The sequence below is a fragment of the Triturus cristatus genome, chromosome 10, assembly GCF_964204655.1.
Source record: "Triturus cristatus chromosome 10, aTriCri1.1, whole genome shotgun sequence".
In the NCBI taxonomy this organism is placed as follows: Eukaryota; Metazoa; Chordata; class Amphibia; order Caudata; family Salamandridae; genus Triturus; species Triturus cristatus.
Window position 1 is genome coordinate 554,463,500 of NC_140593.1, and position 19,598 is coordinate 554,483,097.

Consider the following 19,598-nt stretch of genomic DNA (forward strand, 5'->3'; position numbering starts at 1 on the left):
AAGCGCGTAGAGGTCATCCCCATTATGACGAGAGGGGTGTGTCACAAATAGACTCAGACCTTGGTGCTTATTTTTTAGGACCTGAAGTGCCCAGGGCTGACTGTCCATCATTGACGCCTCATCACGGAGTGGGGTAGGATCAGCAGTCTCACTGACCCCATTCCACTCTGTGACTAGTAAGGGACTGTCACCTTCCCTTGTTGGCTGACCCATAACAAAGTGGAGGCAACAATCCCAGTCCTCCAAGAACCACTAAGTTTTCCCGCCGGCCTCTGTGTTTTTTTTTTTGTGTGTAGGTGTGTGCATGTATGAATGTGTCTTAGTGCGTGCGATCTGTGAATGGTGTGTGTGTGCTTGTGAATGGTGGGTGTATGTACGTGCACTTATGAATGTATGGGTGTGAGTGAGACTGCATGTAAATGGGTGTGCGAGTATGTATGTGTGTGCCAGTTTATGTATTCGACTTCCCCATCCCCATAGCTACTTCTGCAAAGTTGACATAGATAGTGTATACCACATTTCCGACAAAAATTTTAAAACTGAAACCAGTACACACCAGCAATTTAACGAAGTGTTATAATATTAGATCCAATAGTGCATAAATATTACATCATTTGCAAACCATTCTCATAGTTCAGTTTTACATATTACAAAAAAGCAAAATTGAAGTGGGCGCAATATCTCTTACTCAACCCCAACAGATGATGGATGGAATGCTGAGCAAATCAAACATTCACCTCCAGTCACAGATTTGGGTTAAAATTAATCGTAATACACTGAAACCGGTCCCAGGATGCTTTTTTCTGGTCCAGGTAAGACCTGGCTTGGCAGTTCGGACTGGAATGTTCCCATGAGGAGCAGGGTCGAGACTGATTTGCATATGGCTGGGTCTAAACTGGGGTGGCATGGTGAGCAAAAGAACTATGGATTTAACCAAGATTTTTTGACTGGGGATGACCATTTGGTTTGTTCCGCATTCCATCCATCATTTTTGTCATTTTCTTTCTCGCCCTAAGTGCACTGGAACTGCCCAGACGTGGGTCCCGGGCTCACTGTGACGCTGGATTCATGCTTGCCTGGCTGATGAGGGGTGATACCCCGAAACTGGTCCCAGGATGCTAGTTTCTGGTCCAGAGAGAGGACCTGGCTTGACAGTTCAGGCTTGACTGCTCCCTTGAGGAGCAGGGTCAAGATCGATTTACATATGGCTGGGCCTAAACTGGAATGGCATGGTGAGCAAAAGAATTTTGGATGTAACCCAGATCTCTTGACTGGGGGTGAATGTTTGATTTGTTTCGCATTCGTCAATCATTTGTTTGCCTTTTGATCTGTTAATCTTGCCTTGGAGCATGACAAACTATTTTCGGTGAAGAGAAAAAAAGTTAAGTACAATTGCACTGTAAAACATTTTCTGATGGATACATCTGCCAGTGGATTCCTCACCTTGTGAATATCCCCTGCGCCAGCATTCCACGGAACTTTTCTTCCCCAGCACTCCACGTCGACGTGGGCGACGTCATAATGCCTCGGCTCCGCTCGCGACTCCGTTCGACGTCACCGGAGCCATAAGAAGCCCACGTCGGCGTGATGACATCCGTTCCCTTTTTTCCGCGCCTTCGACGCGCAACTTTTTTTTTCCAGTGCTCGTTGGCTACTTTGTAGTTTAGCCGTGTTAATTTGTTAATTCGAGTATGTCTTCGACTAGAAAGTCGGGATTTAAGCCCTGTAGGGAATGTGGAGGTCTGATGTCGATGACGGATCCACACCAGAACTGTTTATGGTGCCTCTCTTCGGAACATGATATGGAGGAGTGCGGATGCTTTAGAAGCATGAACCCGAAAGCACTCAAGGAGAGGAAGACCAAGCTCTTCATGAAGAGGATCGGTGAGGAGAAGAGAGGGAGGAAAAAGGAGAAGTCGAAGAGGGGGTCATCGACTTCGAAGTCTTCGAGGTCGAAGAAGCACCACAAGAAGAGGAAACATTCTTCTCGACGTCGGTCCTCGAGGTCCAGGAAGTCGAGGTCGAGGTCGGCTTCGCCCCTTCGACGCCGGAGCAAATGCTTGTCTCCTTCTCCTTCACCTTTGAAGTCACCGAGGTGTTCTCCTTCGAAGAAGTAGACTCCGGCTCAGTCCCCGACGCGGTCATCGGATCCGTCTAAGGAATCGACTCCGGTTCGAGGGGAGTAGGATGCTTCCATGCATGAACAGGAGCAGGAAGAGTCTGTTCCGGTGCCTGAAGAGTCTGAGGCTCCGGTTGAAGATACTGCGGAGCCGACGCCGGTGACTCCACAAGGGGATACAGGGCCTGTTCCTTTTCCTCAGTTCCCGGCTCCAGGTACAGATTCAACCAATTTCTTAAATGCTATGTATGGCATTTTTAATAGGGCGGCCTACCCATCCGGAGCACCAACTGGTCCCGTGGGTCCGATGGCATTTACACTAGGGGTGCCGCAGCAGTATGCTCAGGCCCCTTTTATGCCCTTTATGCCGATGGCGCCATCTTGGCAGTTTCCGGCGCCGTCTGGGGATCCGATTCGACCTCGGAAGGACCAGCGGACTTCGGAGCCTTCCTCGACGCCGAGGCCGACTCCATCGGCGCCGCGTCCGGCGTCGCCGACTCCACCAATGGCGCCGCCGACTCCGGTACCTTTGGCTCCTCCGACGCCGCGTACGACGTCGTCTATGCCGGCTCCCCGGATCCGGATCCGGTCGAGGAGGGAGGCCCAGAGGGTGTTGGAGGAAAGGAGATATCGGACAGATGTGGAAGAAGGTGCGGTTGACTCTTCCTCAGATGAATTTGAAGGCATTGATGAAGCTAGTGGTTTGGATACAACCCCAGAGTGGGAGCATGTATCTGCCAGGTCTTCTCCACCTCAGGAATTGGCTCCCTATCATGTAGTGATCAAAAAGGCGGCAGAACTTTTGGATTTGCAGCTGCCTTCTGTGGAGTACAAATCCAACTTGCTTACAGAGGTGTTGCATTCTCCATCGTCAACATCAGAGCCTTTGTTGCCTTTCAATGAGGCCATCTTGGAGCCGGTCTTGGAGATGTGGAAGAAACCCCTTTCATCTCCGGCGGTGTGTAGGCAGGTGGCAAGAAGGTACAAGGTTGCACCAGGGGATCCTGACTTTTTGTCAACTCATCCTTCTCCAGACAGCTTGGTTGTGCAGGCTTCATGTTCCAAGCATGCTTCGGGTCCCTTCCCTCAGTCTCCAGCTGACAGGGAATCTAAAAAGGTTGATCAGGCAGCCAAAAAGACCTTTTCCACTGGAAGTATGGCGTTAAAATCAACTAATGCTACATGCCTGTTGGGGCGTTATGTACATGCGCTAATGGACTCCATTAAGTCTTTGGCCCCTAAGTTGCCTGAGGGGGATAAGTCGTCCTTTTTGGAGGTTGTGGCGGACACTCAGGCAGCTGCCAGACAAGTTATCCAATCTGGGTTGGATACTGCGGACTCTGTGGCAAGGATCATGGGATCGTCTGTTGCCGCAAGGAGGCAGGCTTGGCTCCGTGCCTCTGGGTTCTCAGCTGATGTGCAAGCTACGCTGGTTGATCTGCCATTCGACGGACAGAAGCTGTTTGGGGAAAAGGCAGACTCTGCCCTTCAGCGATTTAAGGACAGCAGGTTGACTGCAAAATCCTTGGGGCTGCAGGCTCCTGCTAGGGGTTCGTCTTTTTGAAAATTGAGGGGGGTTTTGGAAGATCGTCATTTCGCTCTTACCGGCAGCCCCAACAGCAGCAGCAACAACAGTAGCAGAATCCCCTCTATAAGTCCTATAGAGGGAGACAAAGGGGTCGGAGAGGTTCTGGGCGTAACCCCTCTTCTTCCTCCTCCTCTTCTGCTCCCAATGAAGCTTCAGGGAAGCAGCCCTAGATCCCCCATCCCGGATCATGTAAGACCTGTGGGGGGTCGGGTGTCCTACTTTCTACGGGGTTGGAAATCTATTACAACAGACCTTTGGGTTTTGAACCTCGTAGAGACTGGGTACGCTCTTCCCTTTCGGGAGTTTCCTCCCCCTTACCCTCCTTGCCAAGGTTATTGCTCGGAAGACCATCTGCTTTTCCTACAGAAAGAGGGTCTAGCCTTGCTTCAGAAAGGTGCAATAGAGGTGGTTCCGGAGCAGGAAAGGGGGTCAGGGATGCTACTCCCGGTATTTCCTGATTCCCAAAAAGGACGGCAGATTGCGTCCAATCCTGGACCTCAGAATCTTGAACTTTTACCTGAAACAGGAGAAATTCAAGATGCTGACCCTTGCGCAGGTTCTTCAAGCGTTGCAGCAAGGAGACTGGATGGTGTCGCTCGACTTGCAGGACGCGTACTTTCATGTCCCAATCCTGAAGTCGCACAGGAAGTATCTCCGTTTTACGGTTGGGTCGCAACACTACCAGTTTGTGGTCCTCCCGTTTGGTCTTACTACCGCACCTCGAGTCTTCACGAAGGTGATGGCAGTGGTGGCTGCTCATCTCAGGAGGTCGGGGATTCCGGTTTTCCCCTACCTGGACGACTGGCTTCTGAAGGCAGAGTCCCCAGAGATGGTGCAGCGTCATCTGCAGGTAACATCTCAGCTGTTATTCGACTTGGGTTTTTCGATCAACGTGCCCAAATCTCACCTGGTGCCCTCTCAACGCAACCTGTTCATAGGGGCGGTACTGGACACTACTGTGTGTCGAGCATTCCCTCCTCCTCAAAGGATTCTCGACATTCAGGAGATGGTCCCTTTATTCCACAATGGAGCGGTTGTTCCAGTTCTGAAGGTCCTTCGCCTGCTCGGTCTGTTCGCTTCCTGCATTCTGTTGGTCAACCATGCACGCTGGCACATGAGGGCGCTCCAGTGGTGCCTCCGCAAGCAGTGGTATCAGCACAACTGGGATCTCGGGGAGTCGATCAAGATCTCCAGAGAAGCTGCAGCGGATCTGTCTTGGTGGAGCGTGGAGGGCAATCTGTCTCAAGGAAAGCCCTTCCATCTAACTCCATCGGTGGCCACAGTGATAACGGATGCATCCACCTTAGGGTGGGGTGCGCATCTGGGGGACCCGGAGATCAAAGGACTTTGGTCTCCAGAGGAAAGGTTGCTTCACATCAACCTTCTGGAATGGCGGGAGATTCGTTTGGTGCTCAAGGCCTTCCTCCCTTCCCTTCGCGGTCAGTCGATTCAAGTCCTGACAGACAACACGACCGCGATGTGGTATGTCAACAAGCAGGGAGGAGTGGGGTCTCTTTGTCTTTGCAGAGAGGCTTTACGTCTATGGTCCTGTCTGATGGCAAATCATCTGGCCGGGGTGCTGAACGTGCGTGCGGACAGTCTCAGTCGGCAGTTCTCCGCCGACCACGAGTGGAGGCTCCATCCGGAGGTAGTTCGTCACGTCTTTCGGACGTGGGGAACTCCTCGGGTGGATCGGTTTGCCACTTTCGAGAACGCGCACTTCCCGTCATTCTGCAGTCTCCAGTATCCGATGCAGGGGGCGTTGGGGGACGCGTTTCAGTTGAGTTGGGGGCTCGCAACTCCTTTACGCGTTTCTTCCCATACCCTTGATTCCTCGGGTTCTGAGGAAGATTCGCCAAGACCGGGCCCAAGTCATATTGGTCGCCCCGGATTGGCCAAGAAGGGTGTGGTACACAGACCTTCTCCACCTCTCCTCATGCCCTCCGCTCCGTCTCCCTCTGAGGGCAGACCTCCTCTCGCAGTCGGAGGGGCAGGTTCTACACCCCCACCTCCAGAGCTTACACCTTCATGCCTGGAGATTGAACGGGGCAACCTGAGTTCCTTCTCTCTCCCACCTGATGTGGTGGACGTTATTTTATCGGCCAGGCGACACTCCACCAAGTCCATTTACTCCTACAGGTGGTCAAAATTTGTAAAATGGTGTGGAGAGAGATCCATTGACCCTTTAAAGGCCCATCTTTCCAATGTGCTCCAGTTTGCTCTTTCCTTGGCTCAGCAGGGCTTTGCTGTGGCCACGGTCAAGGGCTACCTTTCGGCCTTATCGGCATTTCTGTGCCTTCCGGATCAACCTTCACTATTTAAATCTCCGGTTGTTCTGAGGTTCATCAAGGGCCTTACAAACATGTTTCCTCCCACTCCATTTGTAATGCCTCAGTGGGACCTTAATCTTGTTTAAACTTTCTAATGGGGTCCCCATTTGAGCCTCTACATAGTTGTCCTTTGAGGCTGTTGTCCTTTAAGGTGGTTTTTCTTGTGGCCATAACCTCGGCAAGGAGGGTGAGTGAGCTTCAAGCTCTTAGTTCCAAACCTCCTTTTCTTACCTTACATGCTGAAAGGATGGTTCTCAGGACCAGGGCTGCTTTCCTGCCTAAAGTTGTCACTCCGTTTCATTTGGGGCAGTCCATTACTCTCCCTGTTTTTTACCCACCTCCTCATCCTTCCAAAGAGGAGGAAAGACTCCATCGCCTGGACCCAAAGAGAGCTGTAAGCTTTTATTTGGCCAGAACCAAGGATTTTCGCCTTGACGACCAGCTCTTTATTGGATACGTTGGTCGTTCTAAGGGTAAAGCGGTGCACAAGCACACGCTGTCGAGATGGATAATACTGGCTATCAAGATCTGCTACGCCCTGGCTGGTAAGACTCCTCCTGAGGGTATTCGTGCTCACTCTACTAGAGCTAAGTCTTCAACATCTGCTCTGGCCCGGGGTGTTCCTGTGGCAGATATTTGTAAAGCCGCGACTTGGGCCTCCCTCCATACTTTCGCAAAGCATTATTGCTTGGAATCTGAGATGAGGAGGGAGGGCCACTTCGCGCGCTCTGTCCTGCAAGACTTTCTGGTATAGGAAGGTGGACACCCTCCTCCGGGAGTGGGGACTGCTGTGGGAATCTATTCACAAGGTGAGGAATCCACTGGCAGATGTATCCATCAGAAGAACAAGTCACTTACCTTCGGTAACGCTTTTTCTGGTGGATACAGTATCTGCCTGTGGATTCCTCACTGGCCCACCCGCCTCCCCGTTGTCCACCTTCATATGCCATGAAAAAGGTCTTGTAGATATGTGTTTTTGCTGTATAGTATACTGTATAGTACAGTTGTAGGAAATGCTTGTTTTTCTTTGCATTCCTTTCCTTTGAATATTATATAGATGTTATGGTTTATTGTATACTGTGTATACTTTGAGTCTGTCGTTAGTCCACCTGTTCGCCTCGAAGGCACGGGGAAAAAATGGGTGGAACTGACGTCATCACGCCGACGTGGGCTTCTTATGGCTCCGGTGACGTTGAACGGAGTCGCGAGCGGAGCCGAGGCATTATGACGTCGCCCACGTCGACGTGGAGTGCTGGGGAAGAAAAGTTCAGTGGAATGCTGGCGCAGGGGATATTCACAAGGTGAGGAATCCACAGGCAGATTCTGTATCCACCAGAAAAAGCGTTACCGAAGGTAAGTAACTTGTTCTTCACGTGCATAAATGTACACTGTGTGTATTTATACATGCAGAAATGCATTCAGATATGCGTAAACGAAAATTCATTAAGCTTTTCTAGGAGTAATCCTGCGACTGTTTTGACTACTCAGGCATACTCGTGCAAATCGTTGCAAATTTCAAAAAGGCCATAAATGCTTTGGCAACCGGCCCTTCAGCTCAGATTTCCCCATCAACCCGCAAACGTTAATTAACTTGGAGAGGGCTGAATATGCACTTCGAACTGGACATGACTCAGCCCTATCGTCTTCCCGCATCTGTTTTAAATATTTCCTGATAGATAATCGGTTATTTGTTGACTCTTAAATAGAGTTTTGATATTCCTATCCAGTTTATCCGAAAAAGTAATTTTCTCCAAAATACAATTCCCAAAGAACAGAACTTTTAGGCATCAACGGTTGTTAAAGATTGTGGCTCACACTCTCTAAGAACTATACAAAGTTCTATTGGAAGGTCAGTCACATGATCATGTTCTTCCGGGACTGAATAAACCCATGCTGCTCCTCATAATAAACCTGGGGGACTAGTTTCGTTAGTCTTTTACAGCATATATTTTATTGTCGGGTGGATTGGCCTGTACCACCCTCACTGTCTTTAAGCAGCGTATACAATTTAGGTGCTTTTGTTTCCAAGTTTTTTTAAAGTATCATTTCCTGACCATCTCATTCACTCACTCTTCCATCCTTTCGAGATACTATAGCTCCCTTAATCGCCTTCGAACTAGTTGTCTTCCTGGCCAGACATTAACTGATGCAGCCCTTAAGGGTTTTAAATTCAATCTTCTCTAGGCAGGCTCCTCCGTGACCCACACCCCTCTTTTCTTGATCTCAACGTGAGCTCTGTGACAATCTCTAAAAGCCTTTCATTTTTAAGTTTGTTGTTTTAAACGCAAAATTTCCTTTTGAATCTTTTACTCGCCCGATTTGATTACTTGTGTTAACTGTGCAGTTTAGTAGTGCCACAGATTTACCAGTTTTGTTATTGTGGTTCTCTACTATAATTCTGTGTGGTGTACTTGGGACTCTTGCCCAATAAATCTATTCGAGCTTTAATTCTCTTGTCATGGGAAGACTTTGCTTGCACTCCGCCCCTCGACTACAGTGTAAATCCTCTAGCAGCTCTTTTTTGAGGCTCTTAATTTCTGAGATTTGATCTTCTTTCATGGTTCACCTGTCCTTCACGTCCACTAAGATGTACCTTGCAAAATGTCCTCTCATTATGGCTTTAACACATCTTGTCCCACCAAAATGTTTGCAGACCTCTTATTTACAGGGTCACAATATACGTTCTTCAGTTTTGAGAAATTATAGGCATCCGTTATTGTTCAAAACTTTCTTTTGAACGACCACCTCATGGGGGTGCTGCTTTTTTGTGATAAATCTGTGAGTTGTGCCTGTATGTAAGAGCGGGCCGCCCTCTACAAGGTCGGCGTGGTAGTTGTTTAAGCACGCAGGGAATAAAAAGCATGCTGGTGCGACGGCGCAGCTGGGGTGCCCCCGTCACGCTAAAGGCAAGGCAGTCTGTGCCGGTCATTGCCGGAATGGGCCATCCGCCAGGACGCCTGCCAGTTTTCCCTGCCAGATTACACTAGGGAACAGCTGCTGGCCTACAATAATGGTAAGTGCTGTAACTCCCCTACTTGGGTTGGGAAAAGGGACTACCTCCCATTTCAGTGCAATTCCTGCAACTTTTCATTAACGATGGGAAACAGCCTTTACCACGAAGCATTTTCTACGCATTATGTTTACAACGGTACACTTACCTCGTAAACGTCTTCACAACGCGTAATGCTTCAACGGCCATCTTTACCACGCAAGCAACGTAATCACGGAACAACGTCTTCCTAATCCGAAAAAATGCGTCAGTCCGTTTTCAGTGTCGGCGGAGACCTGCGAAAAAGGCAAAAAAAACAAGAAAGGGGGTTTGGGGGGGGTCTCTCCCCCCCCAAAAAGGAAAAGCTGGGTAAAGGTAAAATCGAGGTAAAGGCAAAGCGTAGAAAAAACATTCAGTTGTAACGCATGCGTGGTAAAGGCATGCGTTGCAACGGAATGCGTAGTAATGACATATATTCATTAACGATCAGGGAGACTACAAGCACTCTCACTATCACACCCGCTCTCAGTCCTCCCAAAAGGGACAATCATTTATTAGACGCAGTCACTAGAGCCACTTTTTCATCTGCCCCCTCGTTTAATCCCTCAAAAGGGGAAAATAACCCCCACAAGCCTGTCGGGAACTCGCTAAATGCCAAATCGAATGCAGATAAAGCTGAGGTCATGGAGTTTGGAAAAGGGCCACCCATCTGGAACCAATTATGGTGGCCAGTAGAAGCAGGTCACTGTCCTGACCAGTCGGTAAAAGCTAGGAACGTAGATTTCATGTTCGATGACCAACTAAACTGTGCAGGTCAGATCAATCTTTTGACATCCTCCTGCTTCTTTTTTTACTAAAGACCCTGTGCAAAACTTTCTATTATTACCCTGGGTCTCAGGAAAACAGTAGTAGTTATATTAATTCTTTCAAGAATTGACTACCTCAATGCGCTTTTCTTGGGCATTGACAAATGCCAATTAGTAAAACTTCAATCTTTACAGAGTGCCGCAGCGTGAGTGCTGCTCAACATTCCCAAATATCATCCTATTTCCAACAGCATTCGGGAGCTTCATTGGCTTCCTGTTAAGCAGCGCATCAAATTCAAGGCTCTATGCTTGGTGCATAAAGCATTGTGTGGTTGAGGGGTGGGGGGTTGAAGTCTTTCCTATCGGGCGGCTAAGCTCTGGAATGAACTTCCGGTCACCACTAGGCTACAACCTATTAGACCCCTGTTTAGGAAAATGCTTGAGACATGGCTATTCCCCTCATAGGGAAATGAAGCATTGTCCTCCCCAAAACCGTACATGTTACTTGTTACATTCAGCGCCAATACACCTCGGCATTCGTCCGCTCTATAAATGTTTTACTTACTTTACTTACTGTTTGTTACACCTTAGCACAGTCAGACAACAACCCATTGTCTTTATTCCTGATTACTCACATCTATGCTATACTAACTAAAAAAGGGTCTGTTTCAGAAAAATGGCCATGGTAAGTATATTACCGAAGACCTTGATGTTGCAATTGCTAAATATCCAATACAGCAGACTCTCTCGACAAATTTTCTTCATGCATATTTCCCATTTAGCGCATAATGCGGATTCTCTTCCTATTTGTTTGTCCACCTGATGCTCAAGCATGATATACAAATCCCCTCCCTCTATTATGGTTTTATAAGCTCATCGCTAAAGTCATCGTAGGACAATAACTATCTAGGCTAGCAGCTTTGACCCTGACAAGTATAAGCTGTCTTTTATTTGATTGCTGATTTGGGCCACTCTCTACACCTTTCACTAACTTTGGTGACCAGGAGCCACCGGTTCCAGTGATTGCAGTTTGAGAGTACTCTGGTTTCACTTTTTTTAATCGTAATAATAAATTTTTCCATCCTGCCAATAGCCATGTTAGATCTCCGTTGGCGACTTGCGTCTCTTGCAATATCATATTAGTCTTTAAATTCCTTAAAGTCCGAAAGACTCTTTGTTGTTTTTTTCCCCATACCAGTTTAGGCCTTTTATGTGGCAGTTTATAATTTTAACCTACCATAAGTCAGAAAGAACCTAACCAGAAAAATCTGAGTGCAGTGAAAAAAAGCAATCCTGTGGATGGGGATAACTTTGAGTTGCTTAAATTCTAAATCGTGTTGCCAAAGAGAATACGTCTGGCCTTGGCAAACTGCTACAATGGTTATTTTTGTTATTATATTTTATTGCAATCTTGTGTCATAAATCTAAATAGAAAAAAAGGAAACCTGAAGTCACCTAAATGTGGCCTTCATATGCTTGAAATTAAAAAAATTAATTGCATTTTTTTTTCACTAATGTGGCTGTCTTACTAGTGATGTTTTCTTTAAAAAAAATAACCATTTCAGTTGCGTCTTAAATTTCATTATCATATGTCAACTAAACAACAATAAGCCATTGTAGGAGGCTGGCTTAGTATATAGTGCTCACTTATGTAAGTGTAACACCATGCACAAATCAACACAGACCGCCCTTATGGTGGTTTTAATGTTCTTAGACAAACTTAGAAAGCTCTCTAAGTGGTAGCTGTGGAGAGCAGCCTTCAGGCTTAGCCCAGCAGGAGTGTGAAGCAGCTTGTTTTACCAGAAATTAATCTAATGTTGTAGGTTAAGTGAAAAAGAACCACACAGTGTAGTTTTAAACGTATGTATTTATTATAAACACTCACTAACACTCCTACCTGGATTTATAACCACAATGCACACAATACTTGTATAATAGAACACGTAAGTAGCACAAATACACAGTGGTCTCCAGGGGGAGACCAAACCATATACTAAAATAGTGGAATGTGAACCACGACTTAAGTCGAGACTGGACCCAGAAGATGTTGAAGAGCTGGGGACCCAAGGAACCACCCAAGGTAAGTACCCAGGAACCCCACGAAGGCTGTGTGCAGCATGGGAACACGACTGTATGCTCAATACAAGACAATGGGTGAGTCGGGGTTGCAGTTTTAAAGATGGACCCTTCCCAGAGGACCCTGAAGAAACCCAGCGGAAGATGGAAGGTTAGAGAGTCACCCCACCCGTGGATACCCCAGGAACCAGGATACCTACACCAGGGAAGCCCGGCTCATAGGTGTGAAATGACGTCGGAAACCGCTGTAGAACAGAATGGAGGACTTCAGTGAAGATGACACTGGCAAAGAAGGTGAAAAAGTCCGGTGGAACCCAAAGGTGGATTCAAGATGAGCGTACCTGCAAGCAGAGGGGACAGACTCTGCCACTCAGGAGTGGCCAAGAGGCACGGAAGACAAATGCCCACCGATGTCGGAACTGCAGGTGAGTTGATAGTGCCCTTGAAGTTGCAGCTGTGTGGACCAGGCGACGCTGTGGAAGACCAGGAGCTATTCACGAGCTGTGCCACGTCGGATGTCAAGAGCCAGTGGGTCAGTGCTCGACAGGGGCACCAACCACCCTTGTCAACGACAACCAACATAGTATTCGAAGAAGGTGCAGTGTCGGGACCATCAAGGTCCAAGTGACTCACCACAAGCAGGTAAGTCAGAGCAGGCCCGAGCAAGCAGGGGAACCCACTGGAGCCAAAGAAGACCCTTAAGAGGACCCACGGACGGAAGGCACAGGAGTCGCACGAGGACCTTGAGCAGCTCACCAAAGGATGAAGGCCCACGGTGCGGAGGATGCAGTGCAGGCAAAGATCTTGGTTGCAGGAGATGCTTGAGGCTGGAGCATCTTGGAGCCCGAAGATCTCTGGTGAAGAGTCAACAAGCCTTGGCAACGGCCAGTCGATGCTGTGCACAGGGGTACTGCTCCAGCTGTTCCTACGAGGGATACTGCCTTCAAACTTGCTGTGAAGACCGTGCAGGCCTTGAGGGAGTTGCAGAACCACCACTTGTGTTGCTGAACATTTCGGAAGTCCGTATAAGCTGAGGAACAGCAGATCGGTCAGCTTCGTTGCAGTGTCTTCAGATGTAGAGAAGTGACTCCTTCACTTCAAGGGAGATTCCTTCAGGGTACTTGGATGTTCACAGGCCTGTAGAATAACCTTTATGGAGCACAGGCACAGATGATGCAGAAGACTGGCAGGACGACGAGACTAGGGGCAGCAGGAATCTTCCCAGGTGCAGTCTCTGTTCCCAAAGCGAAGTCCAAAGTGCCCAGACGGTTGAAGATTAAGTGGTTTCAGATCTGAATCTTGTCCCATGACAAATCTGAGTAACTATCTACAGGTAAGCCCTTATGTACCCCAAGGAAAGGGTTGGGACAATTCAGGGGACCCTCCCACATGAGGGGCTGGACAGTGTGGAGGATACTCCCATGTCCTTTGTCCAGTTTTGTGCCAGAGCAGGAGCCAACGGCCCCCTGAACTGGTTTCAAAAGGAGTATGCAAGGAGGGCACCAAATGTGCCCTTCAATGCAGTCTAGTGGTGCTGGCAAGCGCCCCCACCCTGTGCCAATATACTAAGTCCGACCTGGGAGGTGGTCACACCTTTCCGTGACAGGGAACCTATTGTCCTGCGTTCCCCTGGTCGAGCTTGGCTGAGCAGCAGGAGGGCAGAATCGTTTCTCTGGTCGGCAGCAGCCATAGTTTGCTGTCCATGTCTAGAAAACTGGTACCGGGAGCACTGAGGGCCTCCTGGAGGAGCTGTACAGTGCATGAAATCGTGTTGGGGTACGATTCCAAAATGTTTGATAACAAACATGATGGGGTTCGTTACAGCCAGTTTAGAGTTAGCAATCGCATAATGACGCATGGCCGCTCTTTATATTGTAATGGCTGATGCACTTCCAACTCGGGAGAAAGGACTCTGTGGATTGTAGGGGTGTCCTGCTTATGCAGGGGCACCCTCACACTTATACCCGAGCACTCTGCCTTCAGGATTGAAAGGCCTGTCGTAGGGTTGACTTATAGGTTTTAAGTGCAGTGACTTCAGATATAAGGAATCTTATATCTGTCGTAAGTGGTGCTAGCACTAGCGTACACTGGCTGCAATAGCAGGTCTGTAGTCACAATTTGAGTGGTCTCCCATGGCTGGCATAATACATGCTTCAGCCCATGGGGGACTCCTGGTGTACTTATGACCTGGGTACCTTAGTACCATATGCTAGGGACTTACAAGGGTACATAAGCAGGCAATCTGGGGTGTACCCAAGTACTCACCATGTCTAGGGAAGAAGCACAGAGACTGGGGTCCTGATTAGCAGGATCCCAGTCAGACTAATCAGAAAAATATAGCAACACCATGCAAGAAGTGGGGGTAACCATGCAGAAAGGTCCTACCTTCCTACAGTTATACATAAGCAAGCGCTCAAATTGCAGGTAGCTACAATGTTACAATTTCATTAAAACAATCTCGAATGAGATGTGACTAAAGCAAGTAAAGGAAAACTTGATAATCTTCGCTGGCCCCACGAATGTGATAGGAATGATGCTGAGAGGGATACCTAAAGCTTGTGTAATTCAGAAGAAACAATTTTGTGATAATGAAGGAGAAAGCTGATAGCGAACAACTGGCTGTGGAGAATGAGGCTGGGAGATTGCCAGGAATTGAGCATTTTTTCTGAGATGTTTTCCTCTTTTATGTGGTTAATGCAAGACGTTTAAATAGGTGCTGATGGAATCAACTTTCCTAATAAATTTTGCTATTGCTATGATAACATATCAGATTCCTAACCAGAATTTGTACTACCTTTCTTGAGGATAACGCTCTCATTTACAAGTGTGCATAATGATCATATGCTATCTTCTGTAACTTCTGAATGGTCAAGTTTTTTGTAGTGTGCTATCTGACCTTAGCGTCTGTGCTGTAATCTAATATATTGTTTTTATAGACAACTTCATAGTACTGAGCAAGCTAATTGATCTGCTGAGAAGAAGTGGAAAACTTGACGAAGCCCCAACCTTTTTTGACTTTGCATTAGCCAAATCGTCCCGAATTCCGATGGAGCCAGGTTTTAACTACTGCGAAGGCCTTTGCTGCTGGTAAATTTCTTCAGATAATATCCTTGAAACGTAATTATATTTGCAATTGTTAGAGAAATGTAATAATGAAATATGTTTAAATTGAAAATCCTTTAAGAAGTTAACTGAAAAATGTAATGTGTTTTGTGACATCATGAACAAGATGATGTAGTATTGATGTCCCCTAATTCCTGTGTCGGTCTGAAATTTCATTTGTGAATTTGAATTTGGCAGGGTATAAAGTGTAAGAAACAGATTGTCTAAAACTAAAATTCCCTTTTAGAAGGATTAATTTTGTGAAAACTGCAAAGCAAAATACTTCGCACCATGAGCTGAGACTCTACATTTACTTATGCTGTAGCGACACATTTTATGTGACTGTGCTGAATGCATTTGAAATTTGTGCAGTGCAGAACATTACTTTGGATGGGGAATCATTCGAATACAGAACCTTTGCATTTGGCCATCAGTTGTCTGGCTTGTGTAGTTGTAATGATGGAGCTGCAAAATACTCAGCCAAAAATATGTGCATGAATCTTCCAACTTGCCCTTCACTTTACTGGATTGTCAATCAGTCATAATAGTCTTTCCTGATGGATAATTCTTCCCGCAGGATCCTCACCTCATAAACATTTTCCCGTTCAATAATTCTCCAGCACTGACATGTGGCACCAAAAGACTCCAACTACAGCTCTGCCACCCAGGATATGACAACTGAAAATGTAAGGCACTAGCTCCTGTTTTCCCACGCCTCATCAATGTGCGTCCTTAGCTCTTCTCTGTGATTCCTAGTCAGAATTCCAGTGCTTTTCACATTTAGTTCTATTACCTCACCCTAAGATCTTGTGAATCACCCTCTGCCATAGGTGCCACAAAAACAAATACTTAATGGACATGTGTTTATGGTGTCTAGACTCTGGGCCTGATTTAGATATTTGTAGATGGGTCAATCCGTCACAACAAAGGACAGATATCTCGTCGGCCAAAATCAAAATCTGATGATATGGGATTTAGGTACCGATGAACGGGATATCCATCCCTGTTGTGATGGAGTAACCCGTCTGCCGATATCTAAATCAGGCTCTCTGTTCTGATTATTTATGCACCTGATGGCCATCAAAGAATAAGAGGCCAAACTGTTGTGACTAAGGTCGGTCTTCAAGGAATATGCTCATGGACTCAGGTTCTCCTTCCCATAAGTACCCTGTCGGGGAAGGATTTCCTAAAAGATCCCGCAAAAGACCTCAAAAAGCACCGTATAAAGAAGCAAGTTTCTTTATTGGAAATGTTCCCTTCCAGCATGGGCGCCCCAGATTTTTGCTTTCTGTTGGCTTGTTGATCATGGAACTGTGTGCACTTTACCTCTGCCAACCAGTGGTAAAGTGCTTGTGCTCTCCCTTCCAAACATATTAAAATTGGCATAAACCTAATCAGCACACTTAATTCACCTATATGTCCATAGTATATGATACTACAGGTAACTAGGGCCTATAATGAAATCCTTCTAGAAGGCTACAGAACTCATTGTGCCACCAATTAAAGTGGCACTATAAAACATGTCTCCAGGCCTGTCCCTGCAGCCTGGTTTGGCAGGTTTAAACTTCCATTTCCATCTAGCAAACAAAACCCTTTGCCAGGCCTAAACCTTTATTTTTAAGATTTGTAAGTTACCCCTAAGGTATGTCCTTAATGACCATAGTGCAGGGTGCATAGTATTTCAAAAAGCAGGACATGTATTGATTTTATTTTTACATGTCTTGGCAATGAAAAGCATACAGAGTGTTTTTTCACGGTGGCAAGGCTGTCTTTCCCATAGGTTAACCCTGGTCTACACTATTACATTTAATAAGTGCTTTAAGGAAATTGGGTGTATTACATGATGTGGTAGTGAATCCTCACCGTGTAATACTTACCAAACCTTTTAGGACCCTTGGTTTTCATCTGTCAAACCCTCAACTCAATCCTGGGTAGTTGTGGCACTGAGCAGCAAGGCTTACACAGAGGAATACGTGTTAAGCATTTAAGTGCCATTGAGGTCAGTTAGAAGTACTTAGGGTGACCAACTCCGGCAGGGCGCTAGTCAGGGGTCCCGTCAAGGATCCTCAAGAGCAGTTAAATTCCCAGAGATTAAGCAGTCCATCAGTAAAAAGAACAATTGATGGACAGAATGCAAAACAATGTCATACATTCACCCCAGTACAGAGATCTGGACCTAAATCCATTATTTTATTGCTCCCCAGGCCATTCCAGTTTGTACTCAGCCATATGCAAATCAGTCTTGACTCTGCGCCTAATGGGGACAGTCCAGCCCGAACTGCCAGGCCAGGTCCTCCCTGGACTGGAAACAAGCATCCTAGGACCGGTTTCAGGGTTTCACCCCTCATCAGCCAGAATAGCTTGACCCCATAGGCATGGAGATCATGGGACCCACGTCTAGGCATACCCGTCTCACTCGGAGTGACAAATACAGAAAGAACAATTGATGAATAGAATGCAGAACAGGGTCATACATTCAACCCAGTGCAGAGATCTGGGCCTAAATCCATCGTTTTTTAGCTTCCCATGCCATTCCAAAATGAACCCAGCCATATGCAAATCAGTCTTGAACGTCACCCAATGGGAACAGTCCTGCCTGAACTGCCAGGCCAGGTCCTTCCTGGACTGGAAACAAGCATCATAGGACCAGTTTCAGTGTTTCAACCCTCATCAGCCAGGATAGCTTGACTCCAGTGGCATGGAGATCATGGGACCCACGTCTGGGCATACCCGTCTCACTAGGGGGTGACAAATACAGAAAGAACAATTGATAGAATGCAGAACAATGTCATACATTCACCCTAGTATGGAGATCTGGACCCAAATCCATTGTTTTTTTGCTCCCCGTGCTATTCTAGTTTGAACCCAGCCTTATGCAAATCAGTCTTTTATTTTTATTTTTTTAACATATTTTTATTGAACATAATACAGTCCTCAGCTCAACATCATTTTCAAATTGACATAGCAGGAGAGACCTGTGGCACAGGTTTTGCAGTACATGGTGCGCAACTCATCGTATGCAAATAAGTCTTAACCCTGTGCTCCATGGGAACAGTCCAGCCCGAACTGCCATGCCAGGTCCTCCCTGGACTGGAAACAAACATCCTAGGACCGGTTTAGGGGTTTCACCCCTCATCAGCCAGGATAGCTTGACTCCAGTGGCATGGAGAGCACAGGACCCAGGTCTGGGCATACCCGTCCCACTTTGGGTGGCAAATGCAAAAAAAAATTGATGGACAGAATGCGGAACAATGTCATACATTCACCCCAGTACAGAGATCTGGGCCTAAATCCAATTTTTTTTTTGCTCCCCTGCCATTCCAATTTGAACCTAGCCATGGGAGTTTCACTTGCCTTTGTCGCACTAAGTGGGAAGGGTATGCCCAGATATGGGTCCCATGCAAACTGTGCCTCTGGATTAAAGCTAGCCAGGCTGATGAGGAGTGATGCCCCAAAATCAGCCCAGGATGCTTGGTTCCGGTCGAGGGAGGGCCTGGCTATGCAGTCCAGCCTGGAATGTATCCGTTGGAGCAGGGTGAAGACTGATTTGCACATGGCTGGGTCCAAACTGGGGTGGCGTGGTGAGCAAAAAAACAACGGATTAAACCAGATCTTTGTGACTGGGGGTGAATGTTTGCATTGTTCAGTATTCCATCCATCATTGGTTTCATTTGCTTTTGTCGCCCTAAGTGGGAAGGGTCTGCCCAGATGTGGGTCCCATGCTCACTGCGCCACTGGATGAAAGCTAGCCTGGCTGATGAGGGGTGATGCCCCGATACCGGTCACAGGATGCTTGTTTCCGGTCCAGGGAGTGCCTGGCTTGGCAGTTCAAGCTGGACTGTTCCCATTGGAGCAGGCTCAAGACTGGTTTGTATATGCTTGGTCCAAACTGGGGTGGCCTGGTGATCCAAAAAAACGATGGATTAAACACAACCCAGATCTTTGTGACTGGGGGTGAATGTTTGCTTTGTTCAGCATTTCGTCCATCATTTGTTTCATTTGCAGTCTTTCAACAGTTGCAGGCACTTTATCCACATTGCGATTGCTTCCTATAGAGTGGCCTGATGCAAAGGATGAAGGATGCTGAAGATCCTCTCAGGATTCTGTGGATGCGTCATGATCAATAGTGGTCTTCCTGCAGAGATTCCTAGTACACGAAGGTGATGAGGGGTTCAAGGTTTCTGGATCGGCGTCCCAGTCATCTGGCACTTTGGGTTCTCTTGGTTTGACTGGGCTCTAGAGACTGCTTCTCCCTGAGCAGGACACAGCAGACGCAGTCCCTCTCTTCTCTAATCACCAGGTGCAGTCCTAGTCTGTGCAGCCACTCTTCACTGGCCCCTCACGCAGTACAGCAGTCCTTCTTCGGTCATCTTCCAAGTTGGTTGGGATCTGAGGTCTGTGTACCAGAGATGCCCTCTTTATGCTCGGAAAGGGCCCTCAGGACAGGATACAGTTGGTAGCCAATGGGCTACCAGGTTCTCTTCCACCTGGTGGCCAATTCCTGTGGAGTGTGGCATCTGGCTATCCCAGGATGAGCCATTCTGTCCGCTCCCAAGATAGCGAGACCCCTCTCTGTGCGTACGGACCT

At 47.3% G+C, this 19,598-nt stretch overlaps 1 protein-coding gene across 1 annotated transcript in view; it reads left to right on the top strand.

Moving 5' to 3' along the window:
* LOC146789712 (tetratricopeptide repeat protein 21B-like) overlaps nt 1-19,598 on the top strand; it is a 459,544-nt gene that overhangs the window by 260,883 nt on the left and 179,063 nt on the right. The window contains exon 18 of the mRNA XM_085631181.1: nt 14,845-14,995. Within this exon, the coding sequence (XP_085487307.1) occupies nt 14,845-14,995 (151 nt within the window). The remainder of the gene's footprint in view (nt 1-14,844; nt 14,996-19,598) is intronic.